The 21,366-nt window shown below is 44.5% G+C and overlaps 1 protein-coding gene across 1 annotated transcript; it reads left to right on the top strand.

Annotated features, from left to right (window-relative positions):
* The first annotated feature begins 879 nt into the window (after positions 1-879).
* On the top strand, positions 880-16,136 carry LOC124799132. Its single transcript, XM_047262668.1, has 4 exons — positions 880-1,099; positions 5,513-5,605; positions 13,075-13,386; positions 16,087-16,136. Exons 1-4 carry the CDS (start codon positions 880-882, stop codon positions 16,134-16,136), a joined length of 675 nt encoding a protein of 224 aa, XP_047118624.1.
* The last annotated feature ends 5,230 nt before the right edge of the window (positions 16,137-21,366 follow it).

The following is a 21,366-nucleotide window of genomic DNA, read 5'->3' as shown; positions in this document are numbered from 1 at the left end:
TCTTCCTTCACACATCGTCCTACTGTACTGCTATCAAAGGGAGCATCGCCATACACTGCACACGAATGTTTATGGATGTTCAACACGGTTTCTTTTTCTGCACACAAGAATTCAATAAAAGCACGCTGCTTGTAACGTGAGTCGTATGTAGACGCCATTTTGACAGTGTACTATGGCTCTGCCATGACCCGCCAGGCTAGCCGAGAGCGCTAATGCGCTGCTTGTATGGACTCAGGTAGGCGCGCCAGTCCCGGATCGAATCCTCCCGGCGGGTTAACGACGAGGGCCGGTGTGCCAGCCAGCCTGGATGTAGTTTTGAGGCGGTTTTCCACATCCCACTAGGTAAATACTGGGCTGGTCCCCAAGTCCCGCCTCAGTTACACGACTCGCGGACATCTGAACACGTTCACACTATTCCATGGATTACACTGGACACAGACAGCTGGGGTACACTAATTCCGTCTCGGGGGGGGGGGGGGGGGGGGGGGGGGGGGTACGGGGTGGCGGCAGAAAGGGCATCCAGCCACCCCTTAACATTAACCTTGCCAAACCCGAAACCAACAATGGCGACCCTACGAAACCGCGGGATATAGGCACCAAGTGACAGATGACTTTGCCATCTGCCCAACGGTTCAAAATTTCACTGGTACAGATCGAACATCAAATGTGAAGCACCAACAAGGACGTTTTAAATTGTGAAGCATTACTTATTGAATGACCCTCGTATTATGTGGCGATCGCAAGTGTACACTAAGCAGCCACTATGAAAAACCCGATAAATCAAGCCACTAATTCAACACACATTTGTGAATATGCCTTTTATTTGAAACATAAGCACTTGATTGGAAATAAAAGTAGAAAGTAAGAGAGCGAGTGAAAATGGTGCATTCTTCATTGTCCTCAGAGGAGGGCGCGGCTCGCGCCGCTGCAGTCGCCGCCACCCCCGCCACCCACGCCGCCTCCGGCGCCCTGGACAACAGCACGTCGGCCGGTGTGTGGGGACGGGCCCCGCGGTCGCCGTGTTCCTGCGCCGACGGCCAGTGCGGCTGCTGCACCGGCTTCCTGCTCTCGCAGCTCAACATCAACCTGCGCCAGAGGGGTACGCACTTAACTTACCTCGTGAGTTCTCATAGGCACCGCAGGCAAGTGTGTGGGAAGTGGGGAACAGCCAAAGATGGACACTGCTAGCCATTAAAATTACAACACCGGGCGAGTTAGCAAATAAGGAAATTTTACTCATTTTATGTCGCCTATACAGTGTAATAGGAAGAATACAGCATTAAATTTGTATATGATTTGAAGGTATGAAGAGAGTTTGCAGTAGGAAACAATCCGTGAAAGGATAAGGAATAAATGAAGGTCATTTGGACGTATAGGACAAAATCCTTTCCATGGGAGGTATATGCACTACCCACTTGAAGATATTTGACTGTTATCTCAATATTAACAGGAAGCAAATGGCATACCAGCATGTAGTAAGTCACACGACCACGTGGAATATTCTCCGAGACAAATGCTACTATCTGTATCAAATTTTTTCGCTGGTTCGCTGCGTAGGCCAGCACGGTGATGGGATTTCTGTGATCCATCGTATTCACAGATGAAGCTAATTCTAGTAAGAGCGCTGTAGTCAACCTCCACCAAACAATCGTTGGGCTATAGAGATAGCCCACGAAAAGACAACAACGAATCATCAGCACTGGGTCAGCCTCAATGTGGGTGGAGATTACTGGCGACCGCTTCATGAGACCTGTCATAATTCTACAATGCCTCACAGGCGAGGCACATCTGCGCAGCCGGCCTAGGTGGTCGAGCGGTTCTAGGCGCTACTGTTTGGAACCGCGCGACCGCTACGGCTGCAGGTTCGAATCCTGCCTCGGGCATGGATGTGTGTGATGTCCTTAGGTTAGTTAGGTTTAAGTGGTTCTAAGTTCTAGGGGACCGATGACCTCAGAAGTTAAGTCCCATAGTGCTCAGAGCCATTTTTGAACATCTGCGCTTCCTGTGGGTGTGGCTTCTACATGATGGTGCTCGAGATCATTGCTATGTTAAGTGTGGAGCTACAACACTAACATAGGCAAATAACTCTTCTTGCTTAGTACATCCTCATCGTGCTTTCATTTTTGAAGCATATACTGTTAAAGATCTTTTCTCTTCATCTTCAAGTGCGTTCACCTCCCTTGGAATAGCTTTCTGGCTGTATGTCCATGTCCCGCACCTTTTTCCCATTTAACAAAATCAACCTGCACACACTGTGAAATTACATACACAGAGCTGTCACCTCTGTCAGCAGCAGCTCCAATTGCATCGAAATGAAGTGAGCTTTGATGACAGGTATGTGTACGCTATTCCATGTCACTTCATCTCTGTGCTAGACTTCACTAACAGCTGAGTGGTGACATACTAGTCTCCTGGCAATGTATGGCCAGATGTTTTCATTGTGAAACTTCATTATTTTAAATGAGTGTGTCTGTACTTAAATCGCTGAATATAATCATGAAAAATATTCAATCTCCAAGTCGAACATGTACAGATCGTTAGCCTACGCTAACACTTCACACTTCTACCCTCCATCAATGATAGCTTCTCACATCTAAAATCCATCACTGCTGGCTGTTCACCTCCAACTACCCAACAGTATTTCCATCACTGCTGGCGACTAACTTCCAACTGCCCAACACTACTGGCGATTAGCTTCCAACAACGAGTCCCACCAGCCACAGAGTTTCTTACAAATAATGCGCAGTCAGAGATCCAATGCAAAGCGCTACACAGCGTTGCCAACATAGAAGCAGCCCACTTACAAATGGATCAGAGATCTGAAGAACGTGCTGGCCAGGGTAGCGCTCGAACATCCCCTACATCGAGGTAGATCAGGACGGCATGGGTTACGTGCGGTCTTCCGTCATCTTGTTGAAAGATAACGTCACGGAGATCTCGGAAATAGGGCACAACCACCAACATCAACATGTCAGAAATTTAAAGCCTGTTATTCAAATTACCAGCTGTCCAGAGGCGAGCGTGTCATGTATCCAACTGCATCCTATACCATCACACTATGTTCAGCGCCCACGTCAGAATGACGCATGCAGTCAGGCAAGCATTCCTTCATCTTGCAGCCTCCTCATGCATATTCGCCCCCATCGTGATGCTGTACGCAGAACTGAGGGTATTCTGAAAAGATAACGTGGTGTCACTCCCGCACCCAGTGTCCTCGTTGTGAACAAAACCGCCGGCGTGCGTCCCTCTGCTACCATGTCAAGACAAGTCAAAACAATGCTCGCCGCGTTGACACACTGTAAGACCTCCACATAGTGCCGCACTGTAAATCTGGATACTTGTCTCGCTGCAAACGATCCATTTACTGCCTCAAGTTATGTGACGTGGCTGAATGTTCCCACGTAGCCAAGCAAACGATTTGACTGTTCTCTCGGGCACTAGTCGCGTGGGGCCGCTGAGAATCTGCAAGCCGTTGGGTACTGCTCTCCTGAACCCATCGATTCCATATCCAAATGTCTGGAGATATATTTACTGGAGAGATAACTGGAGTGTCAATGGTTCACAACCATTCCACTGTCGGACTCCAGCACGTGCTATTCGGTATCTCCTGTGAACACGAAGCATAATGCGTTTTTCTTCCAAACAAACAACATTCACATTTGATTTCAGAATGAGAAACCCACTGCGTAATCATTCCTTATATATAGAATATACACTGAAACGCCGAAGAAACTGCTTTAGGCAAGCGTATTCAAATACAGAGATATGAAAACAGGCAGAATATGGCACTGCGGTCAGCAGTGCATATATAAGACAACAAGTGTCTGGCGCAACTGTTACATCGGTTACTGCTGCTACAATGGCAGTCTATCAAGCTCTAAATGAGTTTGATCGGCGGCCGAGCGATGGGACACAGCATCTCCGAGATAGCGATGAAGTGGGATGTTCCTGTACGGCCATTTCACGAGTGTATCGTGAATATGAGTAATCCGTTAAAACGTCAAATCTCCGACATCGCTGCGGCCGGAAAAAGATCCTGCATGAATGGGACCGACGATGACTGAGGAGAATCGTTCAACGTGACAGAAGTGCAACCCTTCCGCTACTTGCTAAAGATTTCAGTGCTGTGCAATCAACAAGTGTCAGCGTGCCAAACATTCAACGGAACATAATCGATATGGGCTTTCGGAGCCGAAGGCCCACTCGTGTACTGACGGTGACTGCACGACACAAAGCTTTACGCCTCGCCTGGGCCCGTCAACATCGACATTGGACTGTTGATGACTGGAAGCATGTTGCCTGTTTGGACGAGTCTCGTTTCAAATTTTATCGAGCGGATGGACGTTTACGGATATGGAGACAAACTCTTGAATCCATGGACCCCGCATGTCAGCAGGGGTCTGTTCAATCTGGTGGAAGCTCTATAATGGTTTGAGGCGTGTGGAGTTGGAGTGGTACGGGACTCCTAATACACCTAGATACGACTCTGAAAGGCGACGCATACGTAAGCATCCTGCCTGATCAAATGCATCCTTTCATATCCATTGTGCATTCCGACGGACTTGGGCAATTGCAGCAGGACAATGCGACGCCCCACACGTTCAGAATTGCTAAAGAGTGGCTCCAGGAATACTCTTCTGAGTTTAAACACTTCCGATGGTCACCAAACTCCCCAGACATGAACATTATTGAGCATATCTGGGATACCTTGCAACGTGCTGTTCAGAAGAGATCTCCATCCCCTAGTACTCTTACGTATTTATGGACAGCCCCGCAGGATTCGAGGCGTCAGTTTCTTCTGGCACTTACTTCAGACATTAGTCGAGTCCATGCCACGTCGAGTTGCGGCACTTCTGTGTGCTCGCCGGGGCTCTACACGGTATTAGGCAGGTGCACCAGTTTCTTTGGCTCTTCACTGTAGATGGCGTTACTCCAACCTGCTTTATGAGATTGCACTGAAAAGCTGATCATTTACATATCCAAGTATGCAAAAGACTTCATGCCAAATTGACGTTTGTTGCTTGCCTCTTTCGTGTATCCGTTATTTTAATGGGTAGCAGTGTACAAAATTGTCTGGGGTAACAAACGGAAGGGGACATAATTAAACAGTGATGAGAAAACAGACAATGGGCTCCTTATATGGAAACATTCAGTAAATGTTTCCAAACATCATTTGTCATTTTATATGTAGCACTTATATCTACCATGGAAAGTAAGCGAAACAAGTACCTGATAGGACAATTTTTACGCTTTCTTAAGATAGTGTCACTAGTTTATTTCAGTCCTTTAATATTGGGACAATAGTCATGTGTACCTCACATCTAGCATAAGTTACTAGTGCCACGAAAGCTTCTACTATTCAAAATATCGATTTCGGTTGTACAAAAAAATAGATTCCTGCTTCGCAACAGCCTGTATTCTATTCGTTAAGCTCTAATAGCAGTGCAACTGCATTACTTAGTTTCATCAGTAGGTTAACTACCAACAATTTATCCGTTTTTTCTGTTAACAGCTTGTGTAAATGTGACATACGATCCGGATGATTTTGCTATGAACATGGCGTTATACTTCAACGATCGTGTTCTTTACTCCAATACGGTGTCAGGTAAGTACAAGATATATATTTTACTAGTTATCATACAATCTTTGTAACATTACAAACTCTTCTGTTACAGAACAATTTTCAGCTTTACAAAATACCTATAGACACTAAATTTGGTTACTATTAACTATTTTTGTTACACGTCTAGTGTGCTTTTCTGTCAACGACAGGGAATAAACGGTTCATAAAGACAGTCTAAACGGCTTGAGCAGCAAATTAACCATCAACCAAAAAGTTAATTTGAATGCAACGTCATGCACGATAGGGTGTTTAAATTTCGGTTCCAACTGGCGCTGTTGTCGTAACAGACATCAGTTTGAGATAAGTTTTGTATCGAACTCACAGTATGTTATTTAATAAACTCATGTGTTTTCGTATATGGTGCACTACTGGCCATTAAAATTGCTACACCAAGAAGAAAAAATGGTTCAAATGGCTCTGAGCACTATGCGACTTAACTTCTGAGGTCATCAGTCGCCTAGAACTTAGAATTAATTAAACCTAACTAACCTAAGGACATCACACACATCCATGCCCAAGGCAGGATTCGAACCTGCGACCGTAGCGGTCGCCCGGCTCCAGACTGTAGCGCCTAGAACCGCACGGCCACTCTGGCCGGCCACCAAGAAGAAATGCAGATGATAAACAGGTATTCATTGGACAAATATATTATACTAGAACTGACATGTGATTACATTTTCACGCAATTTGGGTGCATAGATCCTGAGCAATCAGTAACCAGAGCAACAAACTCTGGCCGTAATAACGGCCTTGATACGCCTGGGCATTGAGTCAAACAGAGCTTGGATGGCGTGTACAGGTACAGCTGCCCATGCACCTTCAACATGACACCACAGTTCATCAAGAGCAGTGACTGGCGTATTGTTACGAGCCAGTTGCTCGGCCACCATTGAACAGACGTTTTCAATTGGTGAGAGATCTGGAGAATGTGCTGGCTAGGGCAGCAGTCAGACACTTTCTGTATCCAGAAAGGCCCGCACAGGACCTGCAACATGCGGTCGTGCATTATCCTGCAGAAATGTAGGGTTTCACAGGGATCGAATGAAGGGTAGAGCCACGGGTCGTAACAAATGTGAAATGTAACGTCCACTGTTCAAAGTGCCGTCAATGCGAACAAGAGGTGACCGAGACGTGTAACCGATGGTACCCCATACCATCACGCCGGGTGATACGCCAGCATGGCGATGACGAATACACGCTTCCAATGTGCGTTCACCGCGATGTCGCCGAACACGGATGCGACAATCATGATGCTGTAAACAGAACCTGGATTCATCCGAAAAAAAGACGTTTTGCCATTCGTGCTCCCAGGTTCGTCGTTGAGTACACCATCGCAGGCGCTCCTGTCTGTGATGCAGAGTCAAGGGTAACCGCAGCCATGGTCTCCGAGCTGATAGTCCATGTTGCTGCAAACGTCGTCGAACTGCTCGTGCAGATGGTTGTTGTCTTGCAAACGTTCCCATCTGTTGACTCAGGGATCGAGACGTGGCTGCACGATCCGTTACAGCCATGCAGATAAGACGCCTGTCATCTCGAATGCTAGTGATACGAGGCCGTTGGGATCCAGCACGGCGTTCCGTATTACCTTCCTGAACCCACCGATTCCATATTTTGTTAACAGTCATTGGATCTCGACCAACGCGGGCAGCAATGTCGTGATACGATAAACTGCAATCGCGATTGGCTACAATCCGACCTTTATCAAAGTCGGAAACGTGATGGTACGCATTTCTCCTCCTTACACGAGGCATCACAACAACGTTTCACCAGGCAACGCCGGTCAACTGCTGTTTGTGTATGAGAAATCGGTTGGAAAGTTTCCTCATGTCAGCACGTTGTAGGCGTCGCCACCGGCGACAACCTTGTGTGGATGCTCTGAAAAGCTAATCATTTGCATATCACAGCATCTTCTTCTTGTCGGTTAAATTTCGCGTCTGTAGCACGTCATCTTCGTGGTGCAGCAATTTTAATGGCCAGTTGTGTATATGCAGTGACGGAAACGGAAAGTATTATATCAAGGACACCTGGACCAAAACTAGCAAACTGATATTCCACTTCTTCCACACATGTGGGACATGTTAAAATTTCATTCTTATACGACTTGATTTTCGGTGCAGAAGTATGGTGTGAGTACATGCTGGCTATTGGATGTGTCTATCGTTACTGGAACTTCTCGGGCGGAGATCACAATATGACTTCTCCAGAGGAGGTGCATGCGCAGCTGATGCATCTCTTGGTCTTCGAGAAAGGCCAAATAATTGGCGTAAAGGGCTTGGAAGTATCATACTAACAGCAGAAGAACCACAGTACGGGAAGGTCGTAGAGTCGTTCCACTGGCTCTGACGAATAGACGGATGGTACCAACTGAGATGCGGACAGAGGTTACAGCCAGAGTGTCACCACGAACTGTCGGGAAGAGATTACTGGTGTCCGGGTTGAGATCTCGCGTTGCAGTGCGCCGTTTACCACAGACGGCAGAGACTTGCAGGGTGTAGAGCGGAAGTCAAGTGGAACATTGGGTGGCATCTGTGATATACAGTAATGAGTCTCGCTTCTGTTTGTCTTTATCAGATAATGTGCCTGTAGAAAAATTGGTGAAACGTGCGGGCTTTCAAATAATATAATGAAATGATGTGATGTGTGGCCCTTAACTACGTACCCTCCTACTCAACGTTGGCTGGTTTCGTTGTCTAGGGGCTGGGATACGTAGTTGCCGCATTACAGGCCAAATACTGCTGAGTCTACAGTATACGATAAGAATACACACATGAATCGAATGGACGAAGGTTTCTATCACTCGGCAATTGCGAATTATGAATGTAACATATAAATTTATAAATGAAAGATTGCAATTAAATAAAATCTGCAGGTACTATCTTAACGACTTTAAATGATGAGTACGATAGTAGAAGTACTTTTGAGAATGCGGTATATTTCTGCAAAACACTTACTGGTGTCAATGGTCCAGCAATTAAGTAAAGTATAAGTTTAATAACAGGGAAACAATATATTCCTACTGCAAGTAATTAGCTACAACAACATAGCTCGCGAGATATCCACTTCTAAACACACACTACGTCTTCACTGTAGAAGCCACGGAAATCTCACAAGTGCACAAGTCGGCATTACAAATATTTCTATCTCTCGCGACCACGTGCAAACTGCTCCACTCCAAGTCTTTCCCACGGCTCCGTGTCCTTCGCGCCGTCGCGTCCAGAGCACTTTCCGTGTCCTGTGCCGTACTCCCCGTCCAGAACTGCCCCCCCCCCTCCCCCGAGTTCTCGAAATGATCCTCCTCTCCCACTTCCATACAGTCTCACCATTAACGAGCGCTCCCTCCATGTCTACAAGCGAATGTACACTCACAAACATATTTAAGCAAATATGAAATACTGGAGTTACATTTAAGTAACTTGAAATTAAGTAAATATTCCTATGGCTGGACCATAAACATGCTCTAACACATATTATTAGATACATGAACAAATTAAATATATATCAAAGGAATAGAACAAAGGGTAGGCCAGTAGCCTAATGTCTCTGTGCTTTCTAAAACACAGTAAATATTTAACCAATTTCTTCATGAATGGTATATATCGGATATAAACAAAGACATAGATGAATAAATATATTTATGAGTACGCTACTACCGTTTTTCGTGTAACTGTGGAGTACTTATGGTCTGACGCGATCGATAGTAATCGGCCACTTTGATCTCCAATAGCTCATGTACTATTTAAGTTACATGCCTGTAATTCATACCAATTTAGGTTTACACTAATAGCATTCTAAAGCCATGGCAATCGACAAAATCGGATGAAGCGTTTATATTTTGGAAATTCGTTGCTGGGTGTTACCTGTATAATTTACTGTCAGATACTAGACTTTAAACTAATAAAGATATTGAAAATCTGATTACACCATCAGAATTGTTGTGCAAATAATAGCAATGCGCATGTTTCTTTTTGAGGTATCATGATTCATCTGGCTGCTATTAATTTCTATATGAACTGTGAAATTTCTGTCAAGATGGTTTTACAAAGTCCGCCATCTTTGGCCCTCTCAGCAGATAAGTCTCTTTCATCGACACAGCGTCATCATGGAATTCGCAGCCACGCGGTTCCCGGACCCCGGCTAAAGTTCGGCACCATGCCGGGCCCTGCCTTGCCGATCGGCCTGTGCGGCCACACGAACTCCGAACTTAAAATATTTCCAGGGCGTCTCAACTCGCCCGTTACCTCACACTCTACAATGCCAGACATTATAATAGCGTGTCTCGTTATTTTTAAGCATATGAAGCGCCTCACATCAATATGATATTCACTATTAGAGATTTGTAGTAAGTACCCATGAAAAGTAACTGGTCCTCCTTTCTTCTCTTTAGATCTGTAGCAACAACAATACTGCACCGTGGCTGTTATTACTACTAAAACGTGTAGAAACGTAGGTAAAAACAGGTGAATACGTGTAATATTGAAGTTTCGCTGTTACCACAAATTGCAGACAAGCAGCGACGTCCCAGTACTGCGAGACTAGCCCAGTTTGATGTTGAGAACATGCGCAATAGGCTACGCTCACTCCTCAGGTATTTATACTCTGTGATTTTAGCCGTGGAAAACACCCCCATACAGTAGCACCACCTCACTGTCGGCAGTACAAACGGCGGCAGGTAATTTTCTCCAGGGATTCGCCAAACATAAGCTCTTCCATCCGATTGCTACACGGTATAGCGTGATTTCTCCAAATCACTCTTTTCCGGTCGTCCAGTGTCCAATGGCGCCGCACTTCACACTACCTCAAGTGCTGCTTAGCGATGTCTACAGAAATGTGCACCTTATGCAATGAGGGTCTGCCCGACCACTGTAGCCCACTGTTTTTAACTCTCTTCGCACTGTCATTATCCTAGATGGACTGCTTCTGCAACAGTTTCGAAGTCATGACGTCTGCCTGCTCTTGGTTTAGAGTGACTGTTCCTTCGTGCTCCACTTTACAGTCACATCACCAACAGCCGACTTCAGCAGCTGTAGAAGGTCTGAAACGCCGCTGATGGATTTGTTACTCGGATGCCATCCAGCGACCACCCCACATTCGAAGTCACTGAGCTCTCGTGACCGACCCATCAGCTGACAACACAGTACTGGGTACCTATTCTGTATCTTTCCGCCATTGTGCCGATAGTTTCCGTACTCAATAGCACCGAACGGTCTAGTACTCGAATTAGAGTCCCTGCGTTATTCAGTACGCATTTCGGTAGCGATACCGTTCGGATCTAGAGAACTGAAGCGCTGTTGTCGGTTCGTGTCGCGCAAGCCAATCAAAAGCAAGCGGCCGCAGATCTGCGCATGCCCACTGCAGCGTTCACAGCGACACAAAGCAGCTAGCAGACGACACAGGCACGCTGTTCTTCCAAGCACCGAAAATTGCGTTTACGTTGCCATAACGCATGACGCCGCATTCCATCGGGCTGACGTGCCCGCCTTCATCGCCCTTGCCTCCTCCTTAACAGTATCAGGTGCAGTATATTCATTTCCATAATTCTCAGCTGAAATGCAGAAGAATTTGTACAGTTTCTCTGACCGCATGTTTCCCTGCATGCATAATAACGATCGCGTATTTGACTGTATTCTGCAGATTGTCGTAAATCCCGCATTACATAAGCTTATTCTCATTCGCACTGACATCGTTTTTGGATTTTACGTTTCGGAAAATGAGTTAGTAATAGTGTGTAGTACCGCATTGTACTAATACATCTATAAAAAGACCCGAAAAATTGATTCTGAGAGTTTCAAAGAATAAGAAGATAAACAGAATGTGGTTACAACACGCTCCTAGAGATCCAAATGCTTAAGTAGCCCACTTCCCTATATGATGCGTCAACGATTTGGGTCTTAAAAACAAAATTGAAAAAAAAACCTCATTTTCGAGAGCTCCTGCAGTTTATAACATGCATCTCATGAATGAAAATGTTTCATATATGGTGCTATAGTCTAAAATATTACGGCAGAGATGTTTCACCTCTGTCTACTGTGGTTAAGGATTCGATTGCAGATAAATACTTGTGACAAGCAAGATTATGAAGATGACTGCTGATAGCTACATTCCTAGTAATTTAAGCCGTGCTCTTAGATTCCTGTCTAACCGCATGCTCGGAAATCGCTACATATTCGGAAAAAATTGTGAATTATTCCTGACAAGAAAAAATATAAAGGTCACTGTCGGTTGTTTAACTCACAGCAATTTCATCTCCAAAAATTTCATATTTCATATTTTAAACACACAGGAATCACGAAATCATTACTGAGGAAGTGCGCTCTTAAGTGTAAGTAATAACGAATATTGCAGAAATATTAACTTACACGAATAACAATGTCTCAGAACGTGTTGCATATATGACGAGGAAAAAAATTTTCCATCTATCCATGCGCGAACCTGTGACCTTTCGTATCGCATTCCCGCGCGCTAACCACGTGGCCACGTCAAACAAAAGAGACACAGTGCTCATTTGTTTTAGAATCGTGTAGAGGAACGTAGGATGACTTCGTTGCCAAACGGTGGTGCGTAAATCATAAATGCGTGATAGTTTGGAAGGTTTCCAATATTAGGCTTCACGTAATTGGTTCCCATTGTTACTTGAAAGTTGTAAACACGTTTCGATAATTACTAACTAACCCATTTGTGGGAAAAAGTACACAAAGGCACTAGTAACGTCAGTTCACACTCATGTAATATACGTAGGCAGACCCGATGTCTTGATGTTTAATGATCTTTAAACTCATATTTGCACAAAAATAACACGTATTTTGAGAGAATATTGACCGAAAACTTTTTTTAAATGTAATCATTCACAGTAACAACCTAACCTAACCATATTTCTAATAAAGGAAAATAGTCTATTACGAATTCACTTTCCAACTGGATGCGTTCTCTGGTGATTCTTTGGTACCACAGTCGCTAAATCCAAAGCTAAAACCGCTAAATATGTTTAAAATAACAAATTATAGGTGAACATGAACCACAGCCTACCGATCGACAGGGCCAGACCGAAATCCAAAACCTCTCAGTACAATTGTCGTAAAATCGGTGGGAGGACCGTTCGGTAACAAGTCTCAGAAGCTTACTGAATAGGATATATTGGATAAAGAACCGAAAATGACGTCACTACCGAGACTAACCTACTACACCGATCGGTATGAACGATACAGAATAGGGCCCCTGTCTGGCTCCTTTTATAATGGCGGGTCCGCTTCTCGTGACATCTACCGGTCAATTCCGCGTTACACAGCGGTGTCCAGATCCTTTAGATCAGATAGTCTATCTCCCTGCAAACAAATAAATAATTAATTAGGATACTTTAGTTGATGGAGATGGTAATCAAAACTTTATGACTGCCGCTAAACTGAAGTGGCAGCTGCAGCAGGTTGCAGCGATGACTAGCCAGTGTTCTCCGACAGGGAAGAACCCGCGGCCGGTGTGCGTGTCGGTGCCGCGGCTGCCGATCCTGCAGATGTGCGTGCGCTTCTCGAACGTCTACCCGGCGGGCCGTAACATCCACGCGTGCGTGTCGCTGCTGGCGCGCTGGGACGGCGACCAGGTGTTTCGGCGAGACCTCGACTGCGTGCGCCTCGGAGCCGACGGCTTCGCCGTCGTTACGCCAGAGCAGGGCGGCGGCCTGCCGCTCGGCAGCACCGGCGGCGGCGACGACGAGGACGTCGACGACTACGACGACCCCGAGGACCCGGACGCGCAGAGCGCGGCCGCCGACGGCGGCGACGACGACGACGACGACGATGACGACGACGATGACGACGACGACGACGACGATGACGACGACAGTATTTTGTAGACTGCCTGTTTTGCTGGAAATGCTCTCGATCAACTGTGCAGCTGCGGCTGCGTTATACATCTCAGTCAACATGATTGTGAACAGGACTCCAATATCATCGTGGCGGTGTTCAATCATTTTTCAATAAAGAAACGTGTGGCGATGTGACTATTGTAGTGCCAAGCTGTTTTAGAATGTGAAGGCAGAATAGCACAAGTTTGGTTGTAAAGCAGATTATTTTGTTTCTTCTGTAGACTTCATACAGGGCGAACACCATCGACAAAATTGTCCGGCGGTATTTTGCGAATATAATGGACCCCTTGTCCACAGTGTTTCTACTAGGTAATTAGATTCCAGTTGATCTCGTACTCCATTTTTGTATATGCATTACACTACAAGTACCTGTACAACAGTGTCAATGTCGACTGTATGCACTTTGTACGTCGTTTCGAAAAAAAGTTTTTCCAGCCATTCACGGTACTTGCTGCTAACATCGGTAATGTCCACTGCACTCTTGAACCTTGCATTCGGTGCTGTTCAGTTTTGACAGGGGTTTACTTTTCTGTTAACAGAGATACAAAACTCATAGATACCCTCCTCGTGTATGGGTTGACTGAGTGAGTGCAATGGAAAAGCTTCGCAATGCACGACATGCAACTCTATCCCTCAGCGCGGCAACGACGTCACAATACTTTTGCATCTGAAGGCTGTCGCATTCATACACAATTTGTGTTGCACTTTTTGGTGAATATATATTTCCGACTTTTTCACCGTTGTGAAGCTTTTTTCACAGAAGCGAAGTTGATGGGTTAACAAACCGAGTACATTATATTTACATTGTCATTGATTAAAAGGACACTGGAAATCATGGGTCTCTTATCCAAGTATAACCTTACTAATATCTCTGAGAAATTTATGAAATTTTCTCGGTGGAGTTCGAGTTCTCCCAGTATATTACTTTGGAAATCTGAGCTCGAATCGTCTCAGCAGACAACTATAGTGTTGTGATCGAAAGCTCTTTTGGCAAATGCGTTACGCGAAGTATGTTAAAAAAAATAGTCGAATTTTTAGTTGAACTGTGTCTCCTCCAGAGTAGCCCTCCACCACCACAACCACCACCACTCGCCAAGTAGTCTACTCAGACACTTCCCGCGTTGTTTCCACTTCGCCACACAGCTGAAAACCTTAATGTGGAACGTCCTTCAGTACCCTTCTTTTTGTCGGGCACAAAACTCGCGTATCGTTAAAGCTAAGTGATGCAGGGCGTTGTCATGGTGAAGGGACTACAAGTTATTGCAAACTTTGTAAAAACAAAATAGCTGAGATCCTAATCTCATCTGGAATTTCTCTGATAGACGAAGAATACTTCCACCAGTGTCTTAATTTTCTGAACGTGATTACTACTTGTTGAGGTGGAAGACCTTCCTAGTCAAGGGTGATCTTCATTTAATACACAACAACTTTTTTATGGGGTGCATCAGACGTAACACCGCGTTCGTTTGAGAGTATCGTCTCCGTAAGCTTACTTCTGAATCTCAGGCGTCTTCGTGAAGTTGCAGAGTGAATCTCTCACCCTGCAGCGGAATGTGCCCTATTTTGAAACTCGCTGGCAGATTAAAAATGGTGAGACAATCTCCTAATCTCCTAATGATTGTCTCGACGAAAGCAGGTTCGAATCCCATTCCGATGGTTTTAGTCACCGCAAATATTTTCCCCACTTCCGCACAAAAGTTTGCGTTGCATCTTGGTGCTCTTAAGTCTGACACTGCAAAAGCCGCAGAAACTCTACCACCTATCACTCAACTGACAACTGTTTGGAAACCAACGAAGTAATGAACGGTGTTAAGCAATGTGATTCTTGAAGTTTACCCGGCGGATAGAATATTCCACCATCTTTCGGGTGTGTATCCGGCGCAGCAATATTTCTTCTTCCAGTAGTTCTGCTGATGCCTTGGAGATTGCTGTGCGGTTATAAGCCGAAATATCGGAAGAAAAAGATTTGCCGTGACGGATGCACACCCAAAATATGATGGAATCGTGTTACACAATCTGGCCACTCAGGGATTGTCACCAATTCAGTGCTACCAACGAGACGTCAGTCATTTTTTTGAATAGAGTTGGTTGGCATTGTTCACATGTACAGTTAAATGTATCATTCAGTCCCAACTTGTGAACGAAACTGATGAAACATTTCGATAACCTGAATTTAATGCTATATTTAAAAGACATTTTACAATGTAGTGACGAAAAGCGCATAATGATAATGGTTGATGTAGACACTGCATTCTATTTAAATTAATTTATTTATATATTATTTATTGTCTGTGGTTGCAATTTGTATCATATCTCTTGCTAGTAGGCCCATACATTGAAATCACATTGTAGAATCATTTTGACGAATAAAGTCACCGTCATAATTAACAATTGTTCACAAAATGTCGAGTAAAAAACCTCCGTATCATGTTCCAAGTGTAAGGGGCAGTCAATGGCGATTAGTTTTGAAATAATAAACAGTTTACTTACTTTTTTCAATCTGTCTCGTTTTCATTTGACTGTCCGTCTTAAATGTGTAGTTCTATTACGTTTTTGTAGTGTATCACACTCTCTGTTGTTTGGTATAATTGCGTGACTTCTTTTTCAGATCCAGAAGTTCTAATTGGGTTGTTATGTGATGCTCTCAGTAATGACTAATTCACTTGTCACATGCAAAGACCATATAGACGGTGCAACCCAAGGCCCAGGAGCGCACACATTTCCATTTCTCCAACAGTGGCACTTGATTAATGCATTGTGCCGCCGCTTGGCAGTCGTACGCTACTCAGTGCGTTTCGTAACGATGTATATCGTGTCATGGAACTTTTATATTAGTAATTTAAACGTCTGTACCTCTTACAGGAAATTTTATACACAGGGTGTTCATAAAGTCCGAGAACACTTGCAATTATTTATTGCACAAGAACCAAGCATTGCACAGATATCATACATATGTCATTTTGAAGAGAAACCCTGAAAGTTTGGTAATTCGCCGATAGTCAGCGCTAGTCGCAAACAGGGCGAGTTCAGTTGCGGGGCGAGCTTTCTGTGTGTTGGAGTTCGAGAAAACCAAATTTGCTACAGCTGTTCAACCGATGGCTGATGCCTCAAGTGTAATCGGACTCTCCGTTCATCTTTCAGCAGGGTAGGGCTCCACACCATTTTCATAATGAAGTTCGTGGGTACCTGAACACGGAGCTGCCACATTGATGGATCGGCCGTGCTACAGAAGGGGACAGCTGTTTTATGAAATGGCTTCCCCACCCACCAGATCTCATTCCGTGTGAGTTTTTTCTGTGGGAACTCATTAAAGATCTAGTCTATGTACCGCCTCTACCACGTAATGTAGCAGAGCTCCCGGAGAAAATACGGGAAGCGACTGCCACAGTCGACGATGCCGTGCTGGGACGGGTATGGCAAGAATTCAATTACCGTATTGACCTCTGCCAGGTCACTCATGGTTCGCATATCGAATGTTTGTAAAAAAAAGACTTTCAGAGTTTCTCATATGTATGACATCTGCACAATGTTTAATTCTTGTGCAATAAATAACTGAAACTTATGATGGCTTGTAGATAATCCGAAAGGAGTAATCAAATGAAATTGCATTTGCGACCTTGACTATTAATATTTTTCTGAATGCACAGCTTTGACTATGTCAAATAATAAGATATTATACACTGAAGTACCAAAGAAGCTGTTATAGGCATGTCTATTCAAATACAGAGATATGAAACAGGCAGAATACGACGCTGCGGTTTCCAACCCCTATATAAGACAACAAGTGTTTGGTGCAGTTATTAGATCGGTTATTGCTGCACGTTGGCAGGTTATCAAGATTTAAGTGAGTTCGAACGTGGTGTTAGAGTCAGCGCACGAGCGGTGGGACACAGCAGCTCCGAGGTAGCGATGAAATGGGGATTTTCCCGTATAATCATTTCACGAATGCACCATGAAGATCAGCAATCCCGTAAAACATCATATCTCCGACATCGCTGCGGCCGGAAAAAGATCCTGCAAGAACGGGACAAACGACGACTGAAGAGAATCGTTTAACGTGACAGGAGTGCAGCTCTTCCGCAAATTGCTGTATATTTCAGTGCTGGGCAATCAACAAGTGCAAGGGTGCCAAACATTCGACGAAACTCATCGATATGGACTTTCGGAGCTGAAGGCCTACTCGTGTATCCTTGATGACTGCATGACACAAAGCTTTACGTCTCTCCTGCGCCCGTCAATACTGACATTGGACTGTTGATGACTGGAAACATGTTGCCTGCTCGGACGAGTCTCATTTCGAATTGTATCAAGCGGATGGACGTGTACAGGTATGGAGACAACCTAATCCGTGAATGTCAACAGGGGACTGTTCACGCTGGTGAAGGCTCTGTACTGGTGTGGGACATATGCAGTTGGAATGATGTGGGACCCCTGATATTGAAACTTCTTTATTTAAATGTGTGTGTCTGTACTTAAATTGCTGAATGACTGAGAAGATGAAACTTCTACGTTATTTGATTCTGGAACAGCTGAGTAAAACTGAACGTACTGAGCTTACTTCCTCTTTACTTTTTCTTATAATGTCAACTTGATTTCAAATAATTAATTCAAAAGAATGGCTCTGACTAAAAAAAATTCTTAACAATGACCTATACATTTCATTAAGCACGTAACTCACAAAAATCTTCATTATGCGAACTACTACAATACATCGAGCGTCAATACTGCCAACTAAATAAAAGATTCTAACTGCTGAAGCCACTAACTACTAATAGGCATGTGGTTAGCAAAGGAAAGATTTTGTTGCAAACCAAATAATGTATTTTTTTACCTTAATAATGTGACATCCAGTTCAAACACGAATATAAATCATATTTGACGTCCAGTACAAAGATATATAATCATGAATAATTTTCAATCTCAAGGTCGGGTACTTCCAGATCGTTAGCCTACGCCTAGCACTTCAGACCTCTACCCTCCATCAATGCTAACTTCTCACATTTAACATCCATCACTGCTGGCTGTTCACCTGTAACTGCCCAACACTACTTCCATCACTGATGGCGACTAACTTCCAACTGCCCAACAGTACTGGCGATTAACTTCCAACGAGTCCGACCAGCCACAGAGTCTCTTACAAAGAAAGCGCATCAGAAATCCAATCCAAAGCGCTACACAGCGCTGCCAACACAGAAGCAGCCCACTTACAACACATCACCTGCATCCATTCATGTCCATTGTGTATTCCGACGGACTTGAGGAATTCCAGCAGGAGAATGCGATGCCCCACATGTCCAGAATTACTACAGAGTGGCTCTAGAAACACTCTTCCGAGTTTAAACACTTCCGCTGGCCACCAAAGTCCCCAGACATGAACATTATTGAGCATATCTGAGATGCCTTGCAACGTGCTGTTCAGAAAAGGTCTCCACCCTCTCGTGCTCCTATGGACTTACGGACAGCCATGCAGGATTCATGGTATCAGTTCCCTCCAGCACTACTTCAGACATTAGTCGAGTCCGTCTCACGTCGTGTTGCGGCGCTTCTGCGTTCTCGCGGGGGCTCTACACGATATTAGGCTGGTGTACCAGTTTCTTTGGCTCTTCAGTCAATTAGTAATGCCATCATATGGCCTACCTCAAGGGCGGTAGTGGCAACAGAGCCATTAGCACTAGTCGAGTGATCATCTTGAAGAACAGATTAAGGCTACAGTATTCAACGCTTCAAATTCACCGATACTTACAACAAAAATTTTCGAAAAATGCGTCGTCTACTTTAGTTAACTCATAGCTATGAGGAACAGATTAGGACTACAATATTTAGGGGTCAATATACGAATACTTACAATAACTGTTTTCAATTAAATGTGTTACGTCTGGTGGATTAAATATGTGTGGAAAGGTTACGTAAACTAGCAATAAATACAGCGGTAATATCATCTATTGGAAAACTATGTAAAAATTATAATTCTTTAAAGTACAATAAATAAAGAGAGAATAAGGTATATATGTGAAAAGCCTGTTTGGTCAGTTCTCGCAGGCCTCAAGTAGCGGGTGGGTTTTCCGTCACTGAATATGAAAGCTAGAAGTCGTTAAGAGGCACGTGTCTCTGAGGCAGTGCTGTTTTATACATGCTAGTGGTTCATAAATGTATGACACGAATACATTGAAGAAATTCGGGGCATTGCAAAAAGATTATATCTTCTACACGAATGAAGACGGAAACGTGGAAGAATTTTAATTTACGCCTAGGGCTACAAGTTTCTATTTTCAAGAGAACCATTCGATTTTACAACGGTAATTTTTTTACACGGAAACACAAACAGCCGTATGCTATTTTCAGAAATGTTGTTTCGGATAAAAGTTTTGTCTCTCACAAATGTTCAATGTGCCCTCCATTGGGCTCACACCAGACATTCAGATGATAGTCAAACTCTCGCCACATTTTATTATATAAAAAAGCGTAAGTTCAGAGACCTTGGATGCCAAGGGGACCATAGATGCCAGTAGAGCAATGCGAGACCAGCACTCACCTACCGGTGCCTTCTTCGAATGCTTTCAAGTGTGGGACGTGAATTGCTGTGCCCCGACGAACGTCACGTCGACCGGGCGGGGTGGCCGAGCGGTTCTAGGCGCTACAGTCTAGAACCGCGCAACCGCTACGGTCGCAGGTTCGAATCCTGCCTCAGGCATGGATGTGTGTGATGTCCTTGGGTTAGTTAAGTTTAAGTACAGGGTTATTACAAATGATTGAAGCGATTTCACAGCTCTACAATAACTTTATTATTTGAGATATTTTCACAATGCTTTGCACACACATACAAAAACTCAAAAAGTTTTTTTAGGCATTCACAAATGTTCGATATGTGCCCCTTTAGTGATTCGGCAGACATCAAGCCGATAATCAAGTTCCTCCCACACTCGGCGCAGCATGTCCCCATCAATGAGTTCGAAAGCATCGTTGATGCGAGCTCGCAGTTCTGGCACGTTTATTGGTAGAGGAGGTTTAAACACTGAATCTTTCACATAACCCCACAGAAAGAAATCGCATGGGGTTAAGTCGGGAGAGCGTGGAGGCCATGACATGAATTGCTGATCATGATCTCCACCACGACCGATCCATCGGTTTTCCAATCTCCTGTTTAAGAAATGCCGAACATCATGATGGAAGTGCGGTGGAGCATCATCCTGTTGAAAGATGAAGTTGGTGCTGTCGGTCTCCAGTTGTGGCATGAGCCAATTTTCCAGCATGTCCAGATACACGTGTTCAACCGTTTCTTCGCTCACTGCAGGCCGACCCGTTGATTTCCCCTTACAGAGGCATCCAGAAGCTTTAAACTGCGCATACCATCGCCGAATGGAGTTAGCAGTTGGTGGATCTTTGTTGAACTTCGTCCTGAAGTGTCGTTGCACTGTTATGACTGACTGATGTGAGTGCATTTCAAGCACGACATACGCTTTCTCGGCTCCTGTCGCCATTTTGTCTCACTGCGCTCTCGAGGGCTCTGGCGGCAAAAACCTGAAGTGCGGCATCAGCCGAACAAAACTTTATGAGTTTTTCTATGTATCTGTAGTGTGTCGTGACCATATGTCAATGAATGGAGCTACAGTGAATTTATATAATCGCTTCAATCATTTGTAATAGCCCTGTAGGTCTAAGTTCTAGGGGACTGATGACCTCAGATGTTAAGTTCCATAGTGTTTAGACCCATTTGAACCATTTTGAACGTCACGTCGCGGCGCAGTTGCAACTGATCTGCACGTGTAGAAACGGAGAAAGCGAAAACTCCTTTTGTTGCTGCGTTACCGCTGCACCTACCGGTAACCACGTGGACCAACAGCTTGCAACTGCTGCCGAGCAAGCTTTAAGTTTTTACTCGCAACTAAAA

This window comes from Schistocerca piceifrons, chromosome 5 (assembly GCF_021461385.2).
Source record: "Schistocerca piceifrons isolate TAMUIC-IGC-003096 chromosome 5, iqSchPice1.1, whole genome shotgun sequence".
Taxonomy (NCBI): domain Eukaryota; kingdom Metazoa; phylum Arthropoda; class Insecta; order Orthoptera; family Acrididae; genus Schistocerca; species Schistocerca piceifrons.
The sequence above is the reverse complement of the archived record's forward strand: the minus strand, read 5'-3'. Positions and strand labels throughout refer to the sequence as shown.